Genomic DNA, 27326 nt, shown 5'->3' with positions numbered 1-27326 from the left:
GTGAGAATATAGAAATTGACCATAATTGCTTTAGCCCACAGGCTTGCGCTCCATGCTGCCTCCTAGTGCCAGAGTCAAGGAATTAAACATTACTTCTAACCATAGGGAGATCTGCTGCCTCTTTTTTATGTTCTTAATTAAATGTGCACGTATTTGTATATACTGTATATATATATTTTAAAAATAGTTAATGTTTTGCTAGTAAAGTGGAGCGTCAAGTGGGCATAGTCCTCAACAGGGGCCAAGTTGTCTTGGCATCTGAAATAAAGAAACCTGCAAGCACATGCACCTCTCCCTAGCATAGATTGCATAGAATTGTAGAGTTAGAAGGGACCCCCAAAGGCCATCTAGCTCAACCCCCTTCAATGCAAGAATCTCAGCTAAATAGTCCCTGACAGCTGGTCATCCCACCTCCACAACTTCCTGTAGGAATCCGTTCCACTGGTGAACAGCTCTTACCATCAGAAAGTTCATCCTAATGTTCAGTCAGAATCTCCTTTCTTGTAACTTGACTCCATAGAGTTGGGTCCTACCCTCTGGAGCAGGAGAAAGCAAGCTTGTTCCATCTTCCATGTAACAGCCCTTGAGATATTTGAAGAGGGCTATCATATCTCTTCTCAGTCGCCTGTTTTCAATGCTAAACATGCCCAGCTCCTTCAACCGTTCCTCATAAGTCTTGGTTTCCAGACCCTCGATCATCTTGGTTGCCCTCCTCTGCACACCTTCCAGCTTATCAACATCCTTCTTAAACTGTGGTGCCCAGAACTGGACACAGTATTCCAGGTGTGGTCTGACCAAGGCAGAATAGAGCAGCACCATTACTTTCCTTAATCTGGACACTATACTTCCATTGATGAAGCCTAGAATAGCATTTGCCTTTTTTTGCTGCTGCATCACGCCATTGACTCGTGTTAAGCTTGTGGTCCACCAAGACCCCTAGATCCTTTACTTCATCATCATCATCATCATCATCATCATCATCATCATCAAAATTTAAATACATTAATACACAATACATTAATACATAATCAAAATTAAAACAAAAACAAACCAAATAACCCCACTGCCCCACACTAGTAAGCCACGTGTTCCCCATCTTCTATTTGTGCATCTGATTCTTCCTGCCTAAGTGCAGAACCTTACAATTGTCCCCACTGAAATTCATTTTGTTACTCTGGGCCCAGTTCTCCAATCTGTTAAGGTCCTCTTGATTCTTGATTCTAACTTCTGCGGTATTACCTGCCTCTCCCAGTTTGCTGTCATTTGACGAGCACCCCTTTTTTGTGCTTCCTACCATGAAAGAGACGCGGGTGGCGCTGTGGGTTAAACCACAGAGCCTAGGGCTTGCCGATCAGAAGGTCGTTGGTTCGAATCCCCGCGATGGGGTGATCTCCCATTGCTCGGTCCCTGCTCCTGCCAACCTAGCAGTTTGAAAGCTCGTCAAAGTGCAAGTAGATAAATAGGTACTGCTCCAGCGGGAAGGTAAACGGCGTCTCTGTACGCTGCTCTGGTTCGCCAGAAGCGGCTTAGACATGCTGGCCACATGACCCGGAAGCTGTACACCGGCTCCCTCGGCCAATAAAGCAAGATGAGCACTGCAACCCCAAAGTCATCCGCGACTGGACCTAACGGTCAGGGGTCCCTTTACCTTTACCATGAAAGTAATTTGAAGCTCTTGCTAGGGGAAGCTTTTTCTTCAGGGGCTACTCTTTTTACGCCTGCAGGGTTGTTGTATTTTTCATGTCAGTGCATCTCTTTATTTAAATCAGTAGACATTGACTTAGTAGGTATTGGTCCACCCAACTCAAGACCAACTGATGGGCATTGGCTTTCCAGAATTTTTAAAAGGGAGTGTTTGCTAGCTGTACCTGAGGATGTTGGGGGTTCAGCCTGGAACCTGCATTCAAAGCAAATGCTGTACCAATGAGCTCTACCAGACAGGACCTTTTCAGTGTTGGCACCACACTTGCATAATTCCCTCCAGTTGGAAGCCTCTCTCTCCTCCTGCTTTGAAACTAGCACTGAAACCCTTTTCAGTCCTGTCCGTCATTTTACAATTTGTTGCTTTTTATTGCTCTCTTCTTGCATTCAATGATGCTGCTGTCTGTCTCCTTCTCCTCTGCCCTCTCTAGAGATCAATATTTGATTTGTTTTTGACTCGCTGTTATTCCCCCCCAAAACAAAATCACTCTATTTTTAAAAAACATTTATTTACGATAAGCATAGATTCAAGAAAAAAATAATGATAAAACGAAAAGAGAAAGGAACCTGGAACAAATGAAGTTCTTCACCACATTTCACATTATTCTCCCTCAATAAACATACTTGCCTCTCTGCCCATATTTGCACTGATAATTAATTATTTTGCAGGTATTATTCTGGCATTCTGCAGAAGTACATGCGAGTATGAAAAAAATATTAATTGATCTGTTTTAATCCATTTCCCCCCATTTCGTTATTGTCATGTGTTTATTACTTTTGTTCGCAGGTTTCTTTGGGGAGGCGATGTTTTCTCAAATTAGGAAGTAAATTATTTTTTAAAATAAATGTTTAAATAAGACCAAAGTTAACACATAATAGTAACACTAGTACTTATTACTGAAACTCTGTTGATTTTTATGTATTCATTACTCCCCCTGCATAGGGCTAACTGTGTATGGCACAGTTCCGCATTCTGTGAAACCCCACAGATACAGAATCTACATCATAATATGTATGATTCCTTGTCATTTCTTTAAAATACCTGATGTGAGTCCCCAATGCATGGTTTTTACAATGAAAGTGTGGGATATGAACACTCTTTTTTATATATGTAAGAGAACAAAAATAAATAAAAACTTCTGTTGTAACTTGATCCAAGGATGGGGGTGGATATACATCTAACAAATAAATAAGAAATATTAAGAAATCATTGTGACGCTTGGTTTCAGGGGGAGAAACGTCTTGGGCTACCGCTAGCATAGGCACTCTGCACATAAAAGACTTTCACAATTTTCTGGGGTCAAATAATGGGATTATTCTATTGCAGATTCCATTCTAAGGTTTGTATGAACTGGTTTAAAATAAAATAAAATTCGCAAACCATTTGGAAGTCTGTTTTGACCTTAAGTGGTTTGTAAATATCATAATCATAATCATAATCAGCCTTTGTAGGTTCTGGCTAGAATAAATCCTTAGTCCTTCCCAAGTGATCTGTTTGTTAGTAAACAGAGACAGCAGCCCAGTATTATAAAACTGGAAACTTGGCTCAAGTGGGAGGCGGAATTCCGAATCCCGAACAGATGGAGGGAGCGTTGCAGAAAGAAATGGAAGAAGAGAGAAAAATCTGCTTTGTTCTGTTGATTAAATAAACAGCTTAGACTAACAACAAACAGTTTCTGGCTATCCCAAGACTTTCTCGCTCCCCTCCCCCCCCCCCCCCCGGAGTCCCCACATCTTGAAGCAATCAGCAGCTGAAAAGAGACCCGTCCCCCTGGCATCTCAGGTTAAAGAAGGGGGTCCAGGAAAATGTGGTAGAGCCATTACACGAAACCTGAGATGCGTTCATCGGGGACTCCAATTGCCATCGCATTAGGATTGATTGGAGACCAGCAGTACCGTAATGACCCGGAAAGAGGGGCACCCGGCGATTGTTCTTTCGCGTCTCTCCGCCTCTTAGCTTATTCCTCCTTATTCTTCCTCTTCCTTTTCCAATCCGAGAGGTTTATGTTACCGAGAGCGGCTCTCCTCTTTTCTTGTTGTGCAATTTGTGCTTGAGGAAAGTAGAAAAGATCCGTACAATCCACTTATTATGCCAAGGGTTTGGAATTCTTTTCAGAGCCCTGTGGGGAAATTATAGTGGAGAAAATATAAATTAAAGGGGTTGGGGGGTTGGAATGAAGCCTTTTAGGTAGGCTTTAAAAAAACACACACAAAGGGGGTTGCTATTTTAATTAAGCGTCTGTTGAGATTTCCTACTGGTGCGGTGAGGCTCTGAACTGCGTGGAAACGTAGCCGAGGCGCAGTGCAATCCTATACCTGCCTACTCAGGAGCAAGCCCTGTTGAACTCACTGGGACTTACTTCCAGGCAAGTAAATACAGGATTGCGGTCTCAGGTGACAAGTTCTCGGCTTCTTTCTTGCTGCGAAGTCGGAGAGGGGCCCCCGATTCGGAAACGCACGGACTTGGAGGCGAACCCTATTGCTTTCAATGGCGATTTACTTCCAGGTAAACAAATTTGGCATACGGGAGGCGAGAGTGAAGTCGCTTTAAAAAAAAGAAGTAGGATACGATCCAGGCAAAATTTAAAATCTCCTTTAAATTTGCAACGCAGTCCCGAGTGTTTCTATTTAGAAATCCCATTGAGTTGAATGGAGCTTTGCCTCCAGGTAAGCGTGGATTGCAGCAGGAAACGCGTGTTTACAACCCCTGCACTCCTTGGCAGGCTTTCCTAGGAAGAACACGCTCCACCGGCTCTTAAAATTGGGTTTACTTTTGAGTAAACACGTATAGGAGATCGGGCAGGGTATCCCTCCAGTTCAAATGAGTTTTTCTCATAAAAACCCACCTTAACTCGATGGGGCTCCTTCTCCCACCACAAGCTAAGTGAGCACTGAGACCGAGCAACCTGCCCTGTGCGTGTCTACTCGGAAGTAAGCCTCACTTGGTGGGGGGGGGGAATCACTCCCAGTGGGGGATTGAATTCCATAGAGACGAGCCTTGGATGCCGCGCGGGGGACCAGAGGCGCGATCCACACGCTCTTTGCGACTCGCCGCCTGGAATAACTTCTCCGCTTCTTCGAGGGCAAGTCGGAACGCAAATCGCGGGTTAATTCGGAGCAGAGTTCTTTTTTTGGAAAAAAAAAAGCGGAGTCACACAAAATTTGGTGATTTTGTATATCTACCTATTTGAAACTGTACGTTTATGTTACAATCCGAGCGTTTTAATTCCCCTTCCTCCAATGACCTAATTACGAAAGTTTGAAGGAGGAGAAGAAGTGGTGTGTTTTAGAAGCGGAGCAGGAGGGGGAATCGGAGGTTGCTCGCTGGCTCCGGAGAGAGAGAGAGAGAGAGAGAGAGAGAGAGAGAGAGAGAGAGAGAGAGAGAGAGAGAGGCAAGTCTGCTGTGCGCTTTGCGCCAAAACAAACCGGCCCCGCCTGGTCTGGCTTTAACTGCAGCTCACTGGATAATGAACTCCATCTTTCCAAAGCGAACTTAACTGTTTATTTAGTGTCACCCCGCATTAACATCACTGGCACTTTCCTCTGAACAGAAGGAGCTGGAGGCTTTCTCCTCCAAAAAGGAAATTCTTTTTAGCTTAGACAGACTTCAGCATCCAGGATGTACATTAGTGGCGCAGGAGGAGGAGGAGGCGGCGGCGGGAGCGCTGGTGCTGCGCCCTTGGCTGATTTTCACGATGATTGAAACCTCTGAAAGAAAGAGAGGAGGAATAACGTGGGCGGAGGACGGAAATCTGGGCAGTGGGGAGGGGGGAGCAACGGGTGGGGTGGGGAGGCACGTGCTCTATTACCTGGGCTCCAAGTCTCCGCGTCCCCGTTTTCTGGAGCTCCTCTCCAGTCTCCCTTTGATCCGGACTGGCTCCTGTTTTCGCTCCGGTTCCGGCAAGCAGAGGAGGCGCGGATCCAGCCCTGTTTAAGCACATTCCTTGAAACTGGCGGGGGAGGGAGCGCCCAGGCGGCGGCTTATTTATTTGGCTGTGAGGAATAACCCCCCACTGTGTCCAGTGGGGCTGAACTTTTCCCTGGTAAGCGCGACTTCATTTTACAGCCTGGAATGTGCGCGTGTAGACCTCGCCCCCCTGGAAATCAATGAGAATATATCGACATTTTGCAGGGGAAATGAAGGCCCCCTCCCATATGTGTGTAATACACTTCCGAGAGAGAGAGAGAGGGAGAGAGGGGGGGGTTGGATCGTGCCCCGGTTCCTGTGCACGGAAGTAAAACAAGATTTCAGTGGGAGGCGAGCGATTCCAAAAGGAAACGTTTTTAGGTTTAGGGGTGTAAAAGAGATGGGAGGGAGAATCGCATGATCACTTATAACCCATGTGGTGGGGGCGACAACGCGTTTTAGTGGCCATAGACCGGAGGGGACTTTTGTGTGCAACATGACCTTAATCGTGGGAACCGTTGCTTCTTTGAGAGTTTGTGGGAACTCGCGTCAATGGCAGACTTGCATGTTTCTCAGGTGTGTGTGTGTGTGTGTGTGTGTGTGTGTGAGAGAGAGAGAGAGAGAGAGAGAGAGAGAGAGAGAGAGAGAGAGCGCTAAATGGTGACACCAAAATTAAGTCCCCCTTTCATCAGGGAAGCTGGTTCATTGCTGTTTTCCGACGGCACAGAATCCCATAGAATCACAGAACTGTAGAGCTGGAAGAGGGGCAGAGGGTCATCTAGTCTAACCCCTAATCGAACGCGGCTTGCAGCTCCTCTGCAGGATGCCAGACGCCACCATGGGGCGAGATGGGGTCAGTGGGGAGAGAGAGATGTCTATCCCAAGCCGGTGAAGCAAACCCACAGGGCTTCGTATTTCAGGGCATTTAAGACCCAGCCCCGCCCACCTGACTGGCTGAGGATTGGCTGGCTCCCTTCCCAAGCCAGCCTGTTTAGGATCGGACTTGGAGGGCAGAAGGTGCCCAGTTCGATCCCCGACATCTCCTGCCAGTCAGTGTAGATAACACTGGCCAAAGGGGACCAATTGTCTGATGCAGTATATAAGGCAGTTTCCATGGATGCTTCAGTTGAAATTCCTCCGTTGCGGGGTTGGACTAGATGACCCTCGGGTCCCTTCCAACAATTCTATGATGTTCCATACTGACTTTCCAGCCGGGAGACTGGCTGCTTTGTCATCCCGAACCTCATATCCCGTTTGGAAAGGTCGCAATCCTGAATTCTGGCAAGAGGAAGTCCCCTTGGAACAGGGGTTGGGGGTTTGCTGTAGGGGAGAAAGGACGGGGCCGCTCGCGCTTTATTTTAAAAACCTTAAATGTTCGCTGTTGCCTGGGATTTCTGCGAAAACCCTCAGGGGCTTTTCTACCCACTGGCTCCTGGGGAAAGCACCTCAGTGAAGTGATGGCGGTAACAGATTTTTGAAGTCTCTCGAGTTCAGCTCTCCCCTCTGCCACGAACTCGGGATGCGTCCTGGGGCAAGTTACTAACTTAACCCGCTTTCAGACTTCACAGTTGAGGAGAACCGGCAAGTGGAGAAGGCGCAGCTGACCAGCAACATTTCCCCTCCCCTCTAGCTCCTGTATGTAACGCCTGAACGGAGGGAGCCTGCGTGGAATCTGGAATCCTGTGCACGCGAATGCTCCTTTGCCTTCAGACGTTACTGCTGTAGGCGGGGGCAGCTACTCAGCGCTCACCATGTGAGCCAACTGCTAGGGGACAATAAAATATTTGAGGGGGAGGGTCCCCCCAAAGTTGATGGGCATTCCCATTCACATGGTGCCCGTGCACCGCGTGGCGTGACTGATTGCGCGGGGCAGGACTTACTTGCCCCCCGCCGCTGCCCCAATATTATATTCAAGTTGGCACCCCTAGGCGCCGACATCTGGCTTGTTCTGCCTTACCGGTTAGTGTAAGTGGCGACGAGGGAGCCTTCCTTCTGTATCCCAGAGTGCGTGGGAGTCGGTGCTCCTGAAGGCTCCAGCTCTTCGTTCAGACGTTCGTTCCTGAACACGCGTCTGAACACGAGGACTGCAACCAGAGCAGCCGCTCATCTCCTGCCCTTGTGCCGCTGAAACACATACAGGGGCGCACAACCACCATAGCTGTCAACGTTTCCCTTTTTTTAAGGGAAATTCCCTTATTCCGAATAGGATTCCTCGCAAGAAAAGGGGAAAGTTGACAGCTATGTCCTCCACTCTGTCACACATATATTTCCTAGAATCTTAGAGTTGGGAGGGACCCCAAGGGTCATCTAGTCCAACCCCCCCTGCAATGCAGGGATTTATTGCATTTATTAATTGCCTTTCTAGCCCATCATATTCTTCTAGTTGCTCAAGGAGGCGCAGGTGGTTCTTCCCCCTCCTCATTTAATCCCCACCACAACCCTGTGTGGTAGGTTAGGCTGAGAGGCAGAGGCTGGCCCAAGCTCAGCTTCAGGGAACAGTGGGGTCGGAAACCTGATTTCTCCCAGGTCCTGGTCCTACTTGTAGAAGCTCTGGCTTCCTGGAAGAAACCTCTCCTCTCCCATGAGTTGTTTCCTTGCGGTTTGATTGCCAAACGCGACGCGCGGAACGCGTGGGAATGGCGTTACGGCGGGGCTTTTTGGGAAGAGCTTGAAAAGGCGCATCTTTCACTACAAGGGCCTGTGGCCCTTCAGATATTGTTAGCCTCCACTTCTCCCCGTCCCCTCTGACCAACCGGGCCTGATGCGGCGCTGCGGTCCACCAACATCTGGAGGAGCGACCGCGGGCTTCCTGGCGACGCTCCCCTCTTTCCTGGGCTCCTCCAGAGCTCGCAGGGTGACACCCGCTTTGTTTTCACAGGTGTCTGGAGGGCAGCGATGGCCAGCCGGTCCCCCGAGCCTCCTTCGGGGGTTTTCTTCCTCTCCCTCCTTTCAGACGCCTTTTTGCACCAAACGCTTTTCAGCGTCGGCGGGGTGGACGCGTCTCCAAAATAGCGCCCCTCTTCTCTTTCAGTGGTTTTGATTTTGTCAGGGGAGGAGGAAGCGCAGAGAGGGAGGAAAGCAGGAAAAAAAGAGAGCTAAAGGGGTTGTGAGAGAGAGAAGACAAGTCCTTTATTGTTTAGAAATAAGCCAACCCTCCGCACCCCTCCTTTCTCTCCTTCTTTCTCTCTCTCGCTCCCTCCCTGCGTCTCTCTCTCTCGCTCTCTTTCCTCTGCGCTTAGCAGCTCAGAGAGGGTGAGATCCGGTATCACGTTGCAGATTCCCACTAAAGATAACGAAATGTGATCTATTTTTCAGAGCGGCAAGTGGATGGGAACGAAGCCGTCCACGACAGAAAACTCATTTGCTAATGGGCTCGGTTTTGGGTTTCCTTCGCGTCTCCAGGGTCGGAAATCGCTGGAGTTTTGGGTTACTGGCCGCACTTATAACTGGCCGCATTCTGCAAATCCTTTTTTCTGCTTTAATTAATTAAGGAGCAGCGCCGATCATTCCCCAGAAACCAGTCGGCCCTGGGCTCTTTCCCTCAGGCCGCGCACCAGTAAGGTCTTGTTTACGTTTTGCATTTGGAAGAAACCAGGCCCGAAAGGTGGGCAAATTTCTCGCCAGCCTCTCCCACCCCCACCACCCCGCCCAAACCACAGATGCGTGCCTTATACCCGTGGACAGTTCAATTTCACGCTGCAAATCGATTTTCCAAGGTAACAGCCTTCGGATTGTCCACAAAATTCTGCCACTTACGCCCCTCGGAGGTTCCTGTTTTGTTTTGTTTTTTTTGGTTTTTTTAAAAAAATAAAAATCTAGCATCCATTCATAAAGAAATTTACGCCCCATCCTGTGGATGTTTATTTATTCAGGAGAAAACTCCCTTCAATTCATCAGAGTTTGTCCTCCCTACGTGTGCTTAGTAGGGTCGACGTGTAAAATGTGTGTGTGTGTGTTTATATAGAACAGTCCTCTGTTCACAAACTGGGTACACTGGGTTGAAGTTGGGCTTGGCATCATCTGGCGAGGAGACTAAGGATGCAGTCCTGACCTGTACTTACCTGAGTGAAATAAACGCAATGCGACTTCTGAGGAGAAGGGGGTTATTGTGCCACACTTACCTCGGAGTAAATGTCCCAGTTTACACACTGGATAAGCGGGTATAGGATTGAACTGTCAGACAGAAGCCTTTAAATGGGGAGTAATATCAATAGATTTTTTTGGACGTGTAAACTGTCTTAATATAGCACAAGTAGAAGCTGTTTTGTGCAATAACTTAAGGTGTTCAACACACACACAAACAGCTGCTGAGTAGTGTCTGTCGCTTAAAATGTTTATATTCTATATGGGACTTAGTATATTTCATAAGCACTCCAGCCTATTACACTTAAACTAGCTTGTGTGATGTGGTCGTAATGACACCTGCATTTCAGGGGGAAATTGCTCACGATGTTCGTGGCAGAAAACAATTCCTGCCAGTCGGATTTACTTCCAAGTAAACATGCTTAGAATCCGAGGCTCTCCTGTATTTTATTTTATTTATCAGACCTTCCCATTAATCATGCACTGAGAGAGGAGCACTAGTCCTGAACTTATGCACAATTACTCGGGAGCAAATCCCATTAAATTCGGCGGGGCTTGCTACCTCTGCAGAGACGTGCAGAGGTGTGGATGGGATCCTGCCTCTCTGCCTCCTCTTCAGGCGTTTAGACTTACCTTTGAGGAGAACAAGAGAGCAGGGAGCGGGACCACGCCGAATAGGCTTTCTATCTGGCACCCGGAGGGAGCCCCCCGCCCGGCGCGCGCGGACTTCCACGCGGAGGCTCGCTCCTTTCAGATGTTGGCGCCGTACACGTGGACGCCAGGGAGAGGATCTAGTCGGCGTGTGCGCGCGCGCATTCTCCTTAGCGGCGCATAGAAACGCTGTTTTTGTAAACAGGCTCCGCGGAAAATGCGCCTGCGGAATAATAAAACAACAGTCTGGTGACCCGATGTTTCAAAAGATTATTTATAGCAAATTCTTTTATCTGAAAAGGCTCAATGAAAAACAACAACGCCGCAAAGGTTTTTCTCCAAACCACCCACCGGGAGGGACGTCAGGGCGATGCGCTTCTCCTTTCGGCTAGTTGGTAAATTTGCTACGCGATTCCATACCCGCCTTTTTTGCGGTCTGATTTGGAGAAGTGAAAGGGACTGGTTTTTATAAAACGTAGCAAGTGATGATGACCGTCCGCAGTTAGCTCTCGGGTGCAGGACTCCCAGCATCAGGTTAGAGACCCCCTTGTGGCGCAGGAAAGCTCTCGGTCTCTACGTTCCCTTGTTTATGAAAGCGAATTATTTAATCTCCGCGTTAGGAAACAAATACCACTTTTTGTGGCTCGTCGGCGATTGCAGCAGAATGATTTGCAACAGAAATGAGACTTAACTGAGCGCAAAACGTGATTGACATGAATTGTTTACTCGCAAGGAACACCGCTCTTGCGTCCTGAACGAGTTAGGCGAAAATCAGCTCGGAAAGAAACCAAAAGCGGACTTTAAACTGCCAAGTATTCTCTGCAGAGCCGGATATAAATGTTTTGGGGATGTGGGTGTAAGTGTTGGAAGTTTATCCACAAACACACAACACACACACACACACACACACACACACACAGAGAGAGAGAGAGAGAGAGAGAGAGAGAGAGAGAGAGATCCAGAGCGTTGTTCGTAGCCGACTGCTGCTAGATAGCATGTGGGCTCTGCTGATATATTTATAACCAGCCCTTTAAAGAGAATCCTCATCTCGTCCAGCGCGGAGCTACAGAATGATAAATCCCGTGTTTGCTTCTCAGACGTTTGAAAAGGATCCCAGGGGAGGGAAGCGGGTTGAGGGGGTTGGTGGCAGCAGACAAATAGCTGTCAGGCCGGAGAGAGAGTTATCTCCACCAATTTGGTTCAGATCTGTCTTTCGCCTCGCCCTCCAGTCCTGCAGGTATAATCTGTCAGACCTTTGGCCTCTTTTTTTAAAAGAAGACTTAAAAAAGAAATCCCTCCTGTCCTTATTTTAAAAGCATTAGCCGCGGTAAACATCCATTTAGCAAACACCTCTTTGAGAGAGGCATTTTTTTTCCGGGGTGGGGGAAGCTTTCCAACCTCTCTCTGCTAATAGGAGGGGAAAAAATATTTTGCGCATCTGTTATAGACTTTGGGGTATGTTGGGGCATATAATTTTGTGTGTGTGTGGAGAGAGAGAGAGAGAGAGAGAGAGAGAGAGAGAGAGAGAGAGAGAGAGAGAGAGACGCCTTTCTAAAGAGTCGCGTTCCGGTCCCCACGCAGCTGCCTTGTCAATAAGGAGTCCGTTCCAAGTCCAGACATTTTTTGCTGGCAGGACATTCATTGCAGCAGCTTCTCTGAAGGCATCACGAGGACCAAAATAAAGTGGGGAAAAGTACCAGATCGGGTGGGACAATTCGTTGCACCGGCCGAGGGGAGGGGATAGAGATTGTCTCTCCATATGCATATTATATCCACACGTATAAAGTGGTGTAATGGTGCCAACTTGAATAAAAAAATTGGGGGGGGGGGCGCTGATCACAAGGCACACGCACCATTTGACTGGCAGTGCCCATCAACTTGTAGGGAGCTGGCCCCCTCAAAATATTTTATTGGGGAGCGAAGGGCCATCTGCCCCTAAGCGGTGGCTCCTATGCAATGGCGCTTTCAGGAAAAGTTGGGGGGGGGGGCAGAAGTCGTCCAGGGCCCGCTTTGCAGACTGTGCAGGAGGGGTCTCACTTCCTGAAGTCGTCGAAAAGAGAAAGATCCGCCCCAACACTCACCTAATGCCTTTAAGTCCATGTGGTCTTAAATTGCTAAACTGTGACCACTGTGATGCACAGCCAAGGCGCTTGGGCCTGCCTTTCTCTGGCTTAAGGGCACTTTCTGCAAGATCCAGAAAGATGAGAAGAACCGGATTCAATTTAGCCCCAAACGAACGGGCTCCTCCAGTGTGCAAAAGAAAACCCGGCCCCGTTTTCAGACCTGACGGTCAAAAGCCAAGTCTTTGCCTTGTGGTTTCGTAATACCGAGGCAAAGAGCAGACAGACCAAGGCAGAGGGGATGTTTGACCGGCGCGGTCGTTTTCGGGAGCAAAGAGGATCCTATGCATTTACACGTGACAGGGACACGCAGAGAGGCGTGCAAACAGATCGAGGAGCAGTGGGCCTTCTTTCTGCGGACCCGAGTTAGGCCATTTTAAGGCTGTGGAAGTAAGGATCTTAAGCGCAACCGCTGTCTTTGGTGGCAAATGCGCGTTTCTTCAAAATGTGTCCTGGCCTGATGTAATTTTAAATCTTCTTCCACTGTATTACTTCTTGGTGAGCACTTGTATACAAACACTGCTGCCTGCATGCTTTCCCTTTTATTCCTGCGAGTAAAAGGCGGAGAGAGAAAACGACGTAAAAGAAAAGAAAAACTGATAGCCAAGCATTCCGGATGCCACCCCCCACGAATATCTCTGATCTAGGCAGGCTCTACAGGGATTTCAGCCCTCCTACTAAGGGAGAGGGACACCCGGGCCTTCCTCAGCCGTCCCCTAACATCTAACTTCACGGGGTTAGTTATAGTCACCGTCGCCGTGCGTGTGAGTGTGGTCTCGCGTTCCCACTACAAGCGACGTGGGCGAGCAACACAACACGTGTTCAGATTCCAACCTCTACGACGTTCCGATGGAAGGAATATGACCCGGTTGGAAGAGTCAGTTAGGATATATGAACATCAGTCCAACCAAGGATAGAAACCAAATCTCAGGTCTGATTCACAAACCTGCTGAGACGCGGATGAAAACAAGTACAGTGGTGCCTCGGGTTACGAGCTTAATTCGTTCCGGAGGTCCGTTCTTAACCTGAAACCGTTCTTAACCTGAGGTACCACTTTAGCTAATGGGGCCTCCCGCTGCTGCCACTGCGCGATTTCTGTTCTCATCCTGAAGCAAAGTTCTTAACCCGAGGACTATTTCTGGGTTAGCAGAGCCTGTAACCTGAAGCGTCTGTAACCCGAGGTACCATTGTAGGTGTTTTCTTGAGCGCTAAAGGAAGCCTAATGCTGCGATCCTATACACGTACCGGGGAGCTTTAAGTCCCAACCAGCATTCATGGGATTGCGCCTGTACGCTGAAGCTGAAACCCCGCGGAAGCAAAAAATAAACAAACCACAAGGTGGGGGGGGGGGTGTCAATAGAACAAGGAGGTATGGATGGAGGGGTCGCTGGAACCATGGCCGCGAAGCATCCTAAGTAGTAAAAAGCGCGATACAAATGCTAAAGCATTATTATCATTCGCAGTTGGGGAAGGGTCCTAGCCCCGTGGCAGAGCATCTGCCTGAGACATTGCGCCGCCGCCGCCAGTCCATGTAGACGACACAGATCTGGACGCAGCACTCAGTGGTCTGACTCGGCAGGAGACAGCTCCCCACGTTCCGAGTTGGGAATAAATTGGACGGCTGACATCTACCGGACTTTGCTTCTAAATACAAAGGTGTGGGATCCAAACAGACGCGCGATTGGTTTGAGGGGTGTGGGGCGACCACCTGCCATGCTTAAGGACCCTGACTTCGAAGCAAGTCCCCATTCTCCCTACTTTTTGCTGCAGCATCCGACTAACACCGTTATTCCTCTGAACGTGGGAACGTAGGACGGCCTTATAGTGCGTCATCGGGTTTTGGGGAGTCCTGGAGTCTCTCCCAGCCTTCCTTGGAGCTGCACCCGCATGCAAGGCAGATATTCTGACATTGCGATGCTCTGACATTACCTTCTCCTAATCCAGCGGTACCCAAAGCGGCGCCCTCCATAAATTGAGGGACTATAACTCCCGTTATCCATGCCCACCGGCCAAAATGAGGCAGTTGGGAGTTGTAGTTCAACAGCACCTGGAGGGCGCCCCGTTGACTACCCGGGCCCTCACCGGTCTTCAGTCCCTCTGGTGTTGTTTTTTGGGGACCCCGGGAGTCCTGCCTGACTAGATGCACCTCAAAAAGCGTTCTCTCCTCGTAAGCGCCGCTGTTGGTCACTTATCGCCTCCAAGATAAGTACAGCTCATAAAAGGCTCTTCGTTTCGTCCTTTTCGGCAGCGCTGCTGCTGCTCCGCTTATCTCGCCCTCATTGTCCTTATCTCAAGCCCTGCCCTTGCTACTGACAATGGATTACCTTTGTTTGGAGAGGCTCTAATTGTTCCTCCCTCCCTTCCCCAAATCATCTTCCTCCTCCAGGAGGAACCTCCTAATTGCTTTTTGAACCAAAATGAGGATTAGCAGAATCCAAGGGAGGGCGCGGGTGGCTACGCGCAGCGCGGAAAATACGGTAAGACAATTCTGACACCACCCGCAACCCCGACTAGGCTTGCGCCAGCTCCCCATAACATACTAAGTTGGTCGCGAGCCCCATTGGATTCAAGTGACAGCTGTTTCCGAGTCACCATCCACAGAATCGGGCAGCATAATTGGCGTTTTTACTGGGAGGGCCAGCTCTCGATGGATGGGGGTCCACGTCCCTGATTAATATGCCGAGGACAGCAGCTTCAATAGGGGAAAAAACAACAACTGCTTTTCAGTTTACTCGGAAATAACCTGCGCCCCGTTCAGCGCGCCAAACTTCAGGACAGGATGCGCAATTACGCGGCGATCAGGTCAGATTGCAAGAGGGCCGGAGACGCTTACTCCAGAGTCATCTTGCTGAGGCCGCGTTGGAAAGAGTGTTTCAGCCCGGTACCGTTCGTTCCAGAGCGGATCGCGGATTTTAAATAGGCCTAACTCCGTCTGCACAGGCGAAATATGTGCTGGTTCGATTCCAGTACCTATTACTTAACGTCGACAGGGTGCCCTTTCTATCACCTTACGTTTGGAGGCTGTATTGACCGCAGGGGCATCGCTTTTCGTGATGTAATTGGAATACGCGCTCCCGCGTCCGCTCCTGGCATAATTCGAATTCCCACCAATTTACACGGGGAGAGAGGCCTTCTGCAACACAACTCCTGGTGGCAGCCCAAAGGCATCGCTTTTAAGCTTCACCTCTTTGAATGAAAAAATAAATAAATAGCAATATGTATTTCCGAGGAGGGTGATGATTAATAAATGAATGAATGAAAGAATAAATAACAATAAGGTGCCCATCCTGCCTCCCTAGCCTCTTAAGACATAGTTATGGCGCTCCTTTCATTATTTATCGCGCGCCATAAGCTATTCATCAGGGGCATCATTTATTCATTCTCAACATTAAGGTAATTAAATATGAGCTCACCGGGAATGAGCAGGTCTGAAAAAAAAGGCGGGGGGGGGGGGGACGAAGGGCGAGGAGGTTTGCTGGCTGGCTGGCTGGCTAGCTGGAGGAGAGACGGGCCCGCAGAGGAAGGGGGAGAGAGCTGGGCTGGGTATGGGTGGCTCTCTTTTTCTTTTTTTCTTCTAAAAAAAAGAGAGTCTGCAATAATTGATTTGCACAGAGTTTAGTTCCCCTTAGGTGACACTTGAGAAGCAGCTCGAATTGCAGGGTCCTGACGTGTCTCCCCTCTGGAGGGAGGAGGAGGAGGGAGCGAGAGACCAAGAGCCGCCCTATCTGTCTCCTTCGCCTTTCTTCGCCACTCAGTCGGCCCCTCGGCTGCAGCCAGAGCCACAGCGAAGCGGACCTTGCCAAGCCCCCGTCGCCAGCGCCTGCTCTCTCGCTCGCGCACCAACCAACCAGGCCGGAGCCGCGCCGGGCCGCGCCTTCCTTCGGCTGCTTTTTTTCTGCTGCGTCCTGGGCGGCGCGCGCTCTCGCTCTCCCTCTCCCGGGCGCAGCTGCTGCTTTGCTGGACGCGCGTTCCTATAGGGCGCTGCAAACATCCAATCCGAGGGAGCCCGGAGGACGACGGGGCGGCTTTCAGCTTGGCTGCCGTCGGAGATCCCGACCCAAAAGTTTCCTGCGCCTGCAGCGACAGCGCCGGAGCATCCAGTTCCTTTGCGCCTCGCTCGCTGGGTTTTGCTGGGGACGCTTTTGCCTCCCCGCTTGGATTCGCCAAGGGTCTTTTTGGAGTTTGCGCCTGGGGGTGAGTCTCTGCGCGCCTCCCCTTCTTCTGCCTGTGTGGGGAGGGGGGCGGCGCCCAGCGCTGCTTTTTCCTCTCTCCCCGCCGCCCCGCCGGTCCTTCTGCCGGTTCCGGCCAGCTAAGCGAGCGCCGGGTGGCGGGCGCCCCGTCGGCGGCTCGGCGCCCCCGTCGCCATGTCCATGCTGCCGTCTTTCGGCTTCACGCAGGAGCAAGTGGCGTGCGTCTGCGAGGTGCTCCAACAAGGCGGCAACTTGGAGAGGCTGGGCCGCTTCCTGTGGTCGCTGCCCGCCTGCGACCACTTGCACAAGAACGAGAGCGTGCTGAAAGCCAAGGCGGTGGTGGCTTTCCACCGGGGCAACTTCCGCGAGCTGTACAAGATCCTCGAGAGCCACCAGTTCTCTCCGCACAACCACCCCAAGCTGCAGCAGTTGTGGCTCAAGGCGCACTACGTGGAAGCCGAGAAGCTGCGCGGCCGGCCGCTGGGCGCCGTGGGCAAGTACCGCGTGCGGAGGAAATTCCCCTTGCCCAGGACCATCTGGGACGGCGAGGAGACCAGCTACTGCTTCAAGGAGAAGTCCCGGGGCGTCCTGCGCGAGTGGTACGCCCACAACCCTTACCCCTCGCCCCGGGAGAAGAGGGAGCTGGCCGAAGCCACCGGCCTCACCACCACCCAGGTCAGCAACTGGTTCAAAAACCGCAGGCAGCGCGACCGAGCGGCGGAGGCGAAAGAGAGGTGGGTCCTGCTGTTTTGCAAGTCGGAGGAGCGGAGGGGGCGACCAAACTTTATCTGGGGTGTGTGTGGGGTGTGTGTGTGTGAGAGAGAGAGAGAGAGAGACCTCCAGACAGACCGACAGCCGTACAGACAGAGAGCAAGCCCAGCTAAAGGCGCTGAGACTTGCATCCGAGTAAGCACGCGTAAGCTCCCGCTATCCGGAATTATCCATAAGATAACGTAAGGTAGGATTCAGCCACAGGTAGGCACTTTTGCATCGCAGCCTTATACATGTCTATTCAGAGGTTTGGGTTGGGGGGGAGTTGTGGGGCCTTAAACACCCCCCCCGCCCGCCCCCCAGGTATGTTGGATATCTCGTTGGAGCCTAAATTTATGGCGATTTATATAGGAAATCTTAACTTTGGCTGGATGGTATCCTGTATTCATTACCAACTATGCCAAATGATCATTCCTAGCGTTTATAATAATAACAGAAATGATTTTATTATTTATACCCCACCCATCTGGCTAGGATTCCCCAGCCACTCTGGGCGGCATGCAGTACATATAAAAACATAGCAAAACGTCAAAAACTTGCCGATACAGTTTACCATCCCCATTGATTTTTAGGCTGCAATGGTATTACCTGGAATAATAATAATAATAATAATAATCCTAAAGGACTTGCCTCTCAATAGACATGCCTAGGAGGAGGTTCCTAGTGACACTGTTAAGACAGGAATGTTAAACCCTGCTTTACCTGGGAGTAATCCCATTGAGTTCAGTGGGACTTGCTTCTGAATGGACATGGTTAGGATTGCATCATGCCACCCTGACCGTGAAACTCATTGGGCCTTCAGGGCTCAAATGGGCCTGGATCGTGTCCCTAGGGGGCTCTTACTCGCTTCTGAAATCTTCGCACAGCCTACTGTGTCATGTTAAATACCTGTTAGTCAAGAGTACTAGCAGGTTTCCCATAGAAAGGCCGTGTCTTGGTGAAAGAGGGCCTTTTCCAAACCTCCTCATCTCCCTTGATTCTTGCTTCCAAACTTCTCCTTCCTCCTATTATGTCCTGAGGGAGGAGAATGAAAATAATCACACCCTTTGCGGCATTTTCCTGATGTGGAGTTGTTACAGTTTCTGGCGCTCAGCATAAATAAACGTCACTGCAGTCTTGCTTGGCCTAGGGGGGTTATGCAAATATATATATATATATATATATATATATATATATATATATATATATATATATATTGAAAGGACAAGGTAACTGGAAGGCCAAGATTTCCAGAGTGGCAGCTGCGTCCGTCTCTTGCAGGAAAACAAATCAGAGACACATTTGTCAGGGCAGAAACTTCTGTGGACTGAAGCCCACTAACCAGACCAGCACATCCTGCATAAGGTCCCATTTGCACCTCTGTTCCCAATTCCCTTTCCCCTCTGGGGGCTAGTCCAGAGTTCCCTCTACTTGATAGAAGCTATCCTGATTCTTTTGGTGCCCAGTAACTCTTCCACTCTCCCCTTTAATCCTCCCCCCCACCAATTCCAGCAAAAAACCCCTTCCTATTAGATACATCTCCCAAGCTGCAGCAGGATGAGGCATATGAGCAAAGGAAATAAAAGTGACCAGGAATAACACCCTCTCTTGTTTATGGTTCCGCTGGGTTTATTGTGGGCTCAGAAGTCTCCAGACTGGAGTGTTGTGTCTCAGTTTGGCACTGTTTGAAAACCCAAGCTAGCTCCCTGGTGAGTCTGCGAGCCACCACTTCCCTTTTGGAGTAGGTTTTTTTAAAATAAAAATAAAAATTTAAAGTACTAGAGGTCAAAGAGGTGAGAAGGGTGATAGGGAAGCCGGAAGAGGACTTTGCAGCTTGAGTCTCCTAAGCCTGTTTGGGCAAAAGTAGGTCTCCGTGTTCTTGGCTTTGCTTACTCCTGAGTTAGTGTGCGTCAGAGAACAGTGTGCTTGTGATTTAAAATATATATATATATAAAATGGCCAGCAATAGGTTAGACAGCAGGTCAACTCAGCAAGCCCGCATGCTTTTAGATATGCACACAAACGCTGCAATCCTCAACACACTTTTATAATAATAATAACCAAGTTGCAAAGATAAATCATGGAATTAGGATGAATTCTAACCTCAGTTTCCCCCACTGATCAGTCCTGGGGGTTGCAGTATCTTACCTGGGAGTAAGCCCCATTGAATGCAGTGGGGCTTAACTTCCGAGTATGCACGCATAGGCTTGATGGAGCAGTCTCCAAAGCTCTCTCCCCCCCCCCCCCCATCCTGTGATGCAGGAGGCTGTGGGCAGACTTCCCCCGCTCCTAGCAGACCGCGAGGGGGTTAATCAAAGGAGCTGGATGGGTGAGGTTATAGGGAGTCGTTTATCTTCCTTGCAACCCCAGCCACACCCCGCTTAAATTGACGTACTTGACTTTAGGAAGGTTTACATGTGTTTAGGATTAGGGTGTCAGTCCCATTGATGACTCCCAGATCCTCCCCACACAAAACTCGGCAGTAGGTGCAGAAATGAGCCCCTAGTATCACGATAATTCATGCATTATCCAAGGGGAACTTATTTCCACCCGGTTTTACGCGGCGGAGTGGGATGCCGGCCTCAAAGGCGGTTCTGTTTTATATAGGTTTTTAGCAGCATCAAAATAACGGGGGCGGAAGGGGAAGGAGGGGAAAATAAATGCGTGCCCCAAGAGGTCACAATCTAAATTGCCGAAGGATAACAACCCAGGCTTTCTCCCCTACCCCATACATTCAAAGAATCCCGGGAGCTGTACTTGACCCCCGCAGAGCTACAATTCCCAGCACCCTTAAGCTATAGTTCCCAGGATACTTTTGGCCGGGCGCGCTTGCAATGCAAATCAAAGGTTGCAGAGCAACGGATCTGCCATCCCGGCGGAGCCGCGGGGCCGAGTGTCCAACTTGGCGGCTCCTCTGTTGTGAAGTTGGGACGAATTGGAGCAGACTCTGGTTTCAGCTGCCGAGGTTTTTTGTTTTTTTAAAAAATTATTATTTGTTGCAAACCGGACCCCGGAAGAGGGAGAGAGGGGAGGGAAACCGGAGATCTGTGAGACCCGGTTATCTCCTGTCCCAAGATTGGGCTTAATGTTACTCTGCCGGTAACAAGTTAGTGCCTTGAGAGGGGAGGGAAAGGAAGGGGTCGAGGAGACCCAGCGCCCTTCCTGTCCATCAGATCTTGAATACATGGACGTCCCATCTCTCTTGTTAGTTTGCATTATTTACTGGCTGGAGGGGGGGGTAAATGATGCCTTCTCTCACACACACACCCCAAAGTAAATGTGCATTGGTTAGAGATGGGTCATTTGGCACAAACAGCACATCCAGAGAGAGAGTCGTTCCTAGCCTGCTGTTGGTCCTGCTTCGCTCTGGAGATGGAACTAGATGATGATGATGATGATGATGATGATGATGATGATATTTGTACCCCGCCAGTCTGACTCGGTTGCCCCAGCCACTCTGGGCAGCTTCCGGCGTATATAAAAACATAATAACGTATATAAAAACGTCACTTTCCCCAGATTTTTCTGGATTCGTATTCAATTGAATAAACAAGCAAGCAAGCAAGCAAACTGGTGCCTATAGCAGAAACTCCACCCATTCAGAGTTCAGGATATAATAAATACATATACAGTAATAATATAAGTAAGGAGCCGCGTTGATCTTTATGTGTTCCACTTCATTTTTTTAACGGTTAGAGTTTTTTCTGTACCCAGAGAAGAAGCTACGTCCACTTCCTTGCCTACTGATCAATTGTTGGGACAACTCCCCCCCCCCCACCCCGGATTCTGATTAAACTTGGCATGGATCGGGGCATTTCCCCTCGAGTAAATGTCATCTTAACAGCACAGAAAGGTTTTAAAAGGAATAAAAACCAATCACCTGATCCATGCGCTTGGGAGTTAGGCCGAGGGGACTCCGAGGTTTGGGTAAGCAGAGGGGATCTCCGCAGGCGCGCCCGACCTCTTCTTTTCCGGGGAAGGCGTAACGTGTGAATGTAGGCTAGAAAGCTGGAGGGATACTTTAAAAATAACAATAACAACTCACACTAGTTTAATAGCTTTCGTTCTAATAAATCAATTAGCCTAAATCTTTCGGTATTTACACTTCGGCAAATACTTTTTTGACACCTGATGTTGCAAAAACCCCGTTGACCTCTTTTGCTCGCTCTGTTTGTGCACGCTTCTGAATATTGTGGGGAGGGAAGAGCAACCATTTTATTTATTTATTTTCAAAAAGCCGAACTGAACCTTGTGGCTCGGTTTAGGTTCCCGGGGAAAGGCCCAAACCGGTTTAACGCGTCGCTTGCGAAACTGCCTTGAAATGTTTTTTTTCTTTTCTTTTCTGCGGCTGTTTCCCCCGCATCCTGAGCATTCCAGAGTTGAAAGCTCCGTTTTCCAAAAGAGCGAAGGTCTTCGGCGGTTATTTATTATTTTTAGCTTCCATCCTAAACATTTAGAGGGCTGTGCTGCTGGAAGCGGCTGTGCAGAGACACAGCTTTTCCAAATGCATTTTATTTTTCGACGCCGCGACGTGGACGCGCCGACTAGAGACCCGCGTCTCCTTCACCTAAGCTAACACTGACATCACTTCGGCTGAGATGTTCCGGCTGCAGCTGTCTAAATAGGAGGCCAAAAACGTGGCAGCTGCAACGATGAAGCCATTATTAAAATATGAACCACTCTTCAGAGAATTGTAAAACACACACATGCGCGCGCGCGCGCGCACACACACCATTATTTGGGGTTTCTTCCTCCACCTGATGCCGTGGGCACGATCCACACTAAGAAAACTCTCTGGAGATCCCCTGATTTCTGCGGGAGAGATTCACTCCATACTCACTGCAATCTTCACCCCATTTACTAGGGAGTAAAACCCACTGGATTCAACGGGATTTACTTCTGAGTAGACGTGGTTAGGTCTGAGCTTCTGGCTTGCCTAGCTCTGTATAGATCTTTCCGTGAGCTCTTGGTCGTGTGAATGCAAGCGGGGTGCGCGCGCCCCCGCCTGCTCACTTAAATTCTAATTTCTCACACCCTTGTTTTTACCCATCCGGTAGGGAAGATTCTCAATACCTTTTCTTGGCTGTAAATACAAACCGTTCATTCCCGATCCACTCCGTTTCTTAATCCGGATTAACTAATGCCCTGAGATTCCACTCTCCTAATAACGGAAATTGATTTGCAATTCTCGCTGCAGCCATAAACATCGACTGGAAGAGAGGGAACAATTTATAATTCACAGATTGTGTGACTGTGTAATAGGCAAAGGAGTATGAAGTCGGAAACTTAACCCAAAGGATGTTAAGAGAACCACCGAGATATGATTTGCCTTCAAGCAAATGTATTTAGGGGCTCAGCTGTGGGCCCATCAGCCTGAAATCATTACTCCGATTTTTAAACACCCTTTTTGAAATTCAGTCCCATGGATTTATTTATTTTTTTACAGCGTGTTGTTGATAATCGGGATTTTGTACACCCAGTTCCCCGACGCGCACCCTGCGTAGAAGCAGAAACCACTGACTAGCTTCAGTGGCGAGTGACTATCTGGGGTTCAGATAGGCTGCCTGAGAAATCCCCGCCCCCCTTGCCAATTTTTGTCTGGCCGTTCTACTCCGCCTGAGACTCGCGTGTTTGCCCAGGTTGTGTGAATGCGCACTTGCCTTAGGCGCGATCGCTAGTTCCTCGCAGAGAGCGGCAGACTTTCGCCTCGAGCGAAAGTCGCTGTTCAGGGGAGCCGCGCAGAATGAAGGGAGGCGCAGGAAGGTCGGTTTTTAAGCTGCCCCCCCCCCCATCTCAACGGAGCTGCCCGCAGGAGAGAAGTCTCCGTGCGCTGTACGCGCCGCGGGTCTTACTTTACTTCCAAGCAAAGCTCCTCCGCTAGATCACCTCTAAGGGAGCAATAGATGCCCCTTTACCAGGAGTGAAACAACAGGTTTTCTGGTGCTTAGACCGGATAGAAATGTGCGCTATATTAAACTGCAGTTATTACCTCCCCTTGTTTTGCAACGAAGCCGCAATTGCTACGGGCGACGGACGCAGCTTTCGCTTCTTCCGTTCCCCCCACCAGAGTGCAAGGAAAAGGCTGCGTGTTTGCATTTATATATGGGCGACCGTGTTCTGCTGTCTCCATTGCAGACGATCCGGGGATTGCCTGGTTGTCTGTATCAGCCTACCACGCAGGAGGGATTGGTGTTTTTTTCCTTTCCCTTTTCTATGTATGCAGGGAGGGGGTGGGGAGAGAAACAGTGACTCAGACAAAATTATATATTTTTATAGGGAAGGGGACAACTTTCACTCTTTCTGGCTAAGTTCCACCAAGTTAAGAAATCCTGATTCTAGCGTTCACCCCCTTGTAAATAACATGCTTTTTGCTTCTGGAGGGTGAGTGGGGGAGATTTATTACAGAAAATGTTAGGAGCGCAGGACAGTATTGTCCGTCCTCTGAGCTAATGTGAAATATTTGCAGCCTTGATCCTAACTGGTGTCTTCTTTTAGGGTTCTATGTGTGGTTTTTAAAAACCCTTTCTTTGAAGTTATTTAGGGCATGAGCCAGCCAACTATTGCTTTTCTCAACTCTGATAATCCAGTCTTAATCTCTCACACTTTGGCTTCAACCTGATCTTGGACCTATCCTGTCTTTTTTCACATTTGTAAAAAAAAAAGGTTGCTTTAAAAAAAAAAAAAAAAAAAAGGCCAAGCATACGTCATTTAAAATAGCTTTTAGGCTGCCTTGAAGGGCAAAAACACTGTCGAGGTGGCTTGCAAGATAAAAGGAGAATAAATTGTGTGTTTTCCTCAACTGATTTCAAAACACGACAAAACAGAAATTTTTGGAAGTTTCCCTCACCTTTTCTCTGACTTTTGTTCCTACACTGTTATACTCTGAATGTACAACATTCTCCTTTGGAAGCGAGTCCCATGAATCTAAATCTTTTTTAAGATCTAAAAGGGGTTATTTAACCTGATAGAAGGACTGCCTTAATACTCAAGACAAATATCTGACTTTCCCCCAGAAAACAAAAGTCAACGAATTTTCAGTTTTTGCCCTTCTAACCCTGAGCATTCATGGAAGTTTGGTCTACTGATTTCAGTGGGACTCCCAAGGCAAAGTGTTCAACAGAGCAGCCTTAAAAAGAAGGGATCTTGTGCCTAGTTCCTTAGGCCCCATTGAACACAGCAGGGTGGGCGCTTAATTCTGAATAGATGAGGGGCAGGATCTGGCCGTGCACCACGACAAACAGATTCTATTGTACAGTTTCCTTGAAAATAAGCCGAGCAAAATTTCAACGTGATTTGTATCTGTTGAGAAACACCATGCTGAAATTTGTGCCCCCCAAAACCTCCTTTTGAGGTGTAGAATGGCTGTATAAATGGTGTTTAGCTGCATCTAGAGCTCTCCTCCCCACACACTGTGATTCCACTACGTGGCTTACTTGGGAGTAAGTACCATCAGAGAAGCTTACTTCCAGCACCAGGACTTTAAAACCGCTGGTGGCTTGAGCGAGTGACAGTGAACTTTCGGTAGAGTTTTCCCCTTGCGTAATTGCATTTCTGCCAATTTAGGCTGATGGGACATTCATTCCCTCCCCTCCTTGGCCCTTGCTTTTGCAACCAGCTTGGACTATGACCACTTTCTCATTCCTCTGCCTCTCTTTTTCCCAGGGAGAATACGGAGAACAACAACACGTCCACGAACAAACAGAACCAGCTGTCTCCCCTGGACGGGGCGAAGCCGCTCATGTCCAGCTCAGAAGAGGAGTTTTCGCCCCCACAGAGTCCGGATCAGAACTCAATCCTCCTGCTCCAGGGCAGCCTCAGCCATGCCAGAAACTCCACCTATTCCTTGACGGGGCTGTCCGCCTCCCAGGCGACTCACGGCCTCCAAGCCCACCAGCACCAACTGCAGGACTCTCTCCTAGGCCCTCTCACCTCCAGCTTGGTGGACTTGGGTTCATAATCCGGAGAGACAGGGATGGGGGTTTCTCCCACCGCCGCCACCACCCAGTGGTTTGTAAATAAGGGGACATTGTCATGAATTAATTTTCCTTCCTGCTCCCATTGCCCAACCCACTCGGTTTTGTTTTGTTTCCCGAGAGCTCACCTGGCGATTCTTAAGTGACTTCTAAAGATCTCTTCCGAAGCCCTTCTCTGACCCCCACAAAGGCCTGTCTCCACTTCTCATTTATCCAGCTCTCCTCCCGGCATCCTTGTCATTATGTCTTAGCGGAAGCCAAACAGAGATAGCACACACCCATGGGCATGCTATAAACAAAACAACACCCCCCCCCAACACACACAACAGGCACACCCCTTTGCCCCCCTCCATTTGTGTCTCACATTTCTTCATTCATATATATATATATATATATATATATATATATATATATATATATATGCATGCTTGTCACCTAGAATTACAAATTAATTCTTTTATTTAAAACGTTGGTGGGCATTACCCAGCGAAATCAAGCGTATAAGTTTTTAAATATGAGTGTTGAGCTTTATATAAAGTGCTTGGTTTTTTGGCTGGATCTTGTCTGTTCCCTTTCCTGTACACTATAATAGTGTGTGTATGGGGGGAATATTTTAAGCAGGAACTGGGAAGTGTCTTCGCTGGGAAATTAAGTCCTCCTAAAGTCAGTGGGACTGGCAGAACAATCCTGTGCATATTTACTCAGAAGTCATTTAAATGGGGCTTACCCCACCCCATCCCACCCAGCCCTAAGATTGCATAATTCTTCAGCCTTTACTTTCTAGTAAGTGTGTCTTGGGCTGTCTCCATAGGCAGTAGTGAGGTTGTTGTCCTGGCTTTGAATTCTTAGGAAATATGAAAGCGGGGGTTGGGGGGGTTGAAAGAGGAGTAGCGTATCTTAAAACTTTTGTTTTGAAAGTTTGGTGATCTGGCGAGGGCAAATTTAAGTTTACATTTTTCTTCTTGGTCAGATGTAGCGTTCTGAAAAAGATTTTGAAGTAGCTTAAAAACTGAAAAGATGATGATGATGCAGTATTAGGTGAAGAATGTAAGTGCCTATGTCTTAACGCAGATCGTGTGAGGCCTTTTTACGTTAGAGTAAATTTTAAGTGTGACGGTACACTCATGTCAGTCATTTTTACGTTTGTGGTGAATTTAGGCAATTAATCCATGTGACTCTTTTTTAAAAAAACACAACACAACAACACAAAACCCAGCAAAACACAGCGACGACAAAAACAGGAACAATTTTACCCAGACATATATCTACCATAACCCACGTTCTTTTTATAGGTTTTCTTTCTGTCTGTCTCAACTTTACCTCCTTCCCACCTCACCTCCTAGTTTGGCTTGCAAAAATATACAGGGGGGAAATAAAAATCAAAGTGGCAATTTGATTTTTGTTACCAATAGTAGCATGTGCTTTTTCTTTCCAGGTTTCTTGTACCAAAAGAAGTCTAAATTAAATCATGATAAGAAGACTGAAAACATAAAAGTCTAATATTTTTATTTCTTTATAAATAGATTAACAAGTAGCCTATATCTTCGCAAACACACCTCCCTTCCCTGCTAGTCTGTCAAGGCCTGAAGGTTACTTCTGAAGTTGGGGTTTTAAGTCTGTTTACTCCCCCTTAGCCTTTCAGCGAAGGCCTTTGGGAGGGAGATAAAAGTTGTTAAAACCCAATTCCAACCCGATTCTTTCTCCGAGGCAAATGGTCCTGTCCCCTATGGCTGTTGACTTCCGACTGTCCCCTCTCCCCCTTGCTTTCAAATAATTTATGGGCTCTGTCCTGTGTTTAGAAAGCATTCATAGTTAGAGAGAATAAACATTCAATGGGAAGTGTGTGAAAAATGGAGAAGGCAGTTCAGCTAAGCACTTTCATCACCTCCCCCCTGATCTCAGTGGGAGAGGGTGACCTGTAGGCTTGGATGGAACCCATTGAAACCAGCGG

At 48.5% G+C, this 27326-nt stretch overlaps 1 protein-coding gene and 1 long non-coding RNA gene across 3 annotated transcripts; one reads left to right on the top strand and one right to left on the bottom strand.

Annotated features, from left to right (window-relative positions):
- Positions 1 to 2191: 2191 nt before the first annotated feature.
- LOC114601813 (uncharacterized) lies at positions 2192 to 10453 on the bottom strand. Its single transcript, XR_003707828.2, has 4 exons — positions 10325 to 10453; positions 5511 to 5798; positions 5200 to 5409; positions 2192 to 3821 (listed from the first exon to the last, which is right to left on the bottom strand). It is a non-coding gene; the product is annotated as an uncharacterized LOC114601813 (long non-coding RNA).
- A 5600-nt stretch (positions 10454 to 16053) lies between these two features.
- SIX1 (SIX homeobox 1) lies at positions 16054 to 26771 on the top strand. Of its 2 annotated transcripts, none has more exons than XM_028739173.2 (2): positions 16054 to 17327; positions 25065 to 26771. In XM_028739173.2, exons 1-2 carry the CDS (start codon positions 16827 to 16829, stop codon positions 25419 to 25421), a joined length of 858 nt encoding a protein of 285 aa, XP_028595006.2. In that variant the 5' UTR covers positions 16054 to 16826; the 3' UTR covers positions 25422 to 26771. The 2 variants fall into 2 exon arrangements, with proteins under 2 accessions (XP_028595006.2, XP_028595090.1); XM_028739257.2 differs by having other exon boundaries at positions 16152 to 17386.
- The last annotated feature ends 555 nt before the right edge of the window (positions 26772 to 27326 follow it).

The sequence above is a fragment of the Podarcis muralis genome, chromosome 1, assembly GCF_964188315.1.
Source record: "Podarcis muralis chromosome 1, rPodMur119.hap1.1, whole genome shotgun sequence".
Taxonomy (NCBI): domain Eukaryota; kingdom Metazoa; phylum Chordata; class Lepidosauria; order Squamata; family Lacertidae; genus Podarcis; species Podarcis muralis.
Note: the sequence above shows the minus strand (reverse complement) of the source record. Positions and strands in the feature narration are given on the sequence as shown.

Excerpts from the sequence above, each read along its gene's own strand:
- SIX1 (XM_028739173.2), top strand. The coding sequence starts at position 16,827 with ATGTCCATGCTGCCGTCTTTCGGCTTCACGCAGGAGCAAGTGGCGTGC. Across the intron at positions 17,328-25,064 it reads CCGGCCTCACCACCACCCAG|GGAGAATACGGAGAACAACA; the intron begins GTCAGCAACTGG and ends TCTTTTTCCCAG.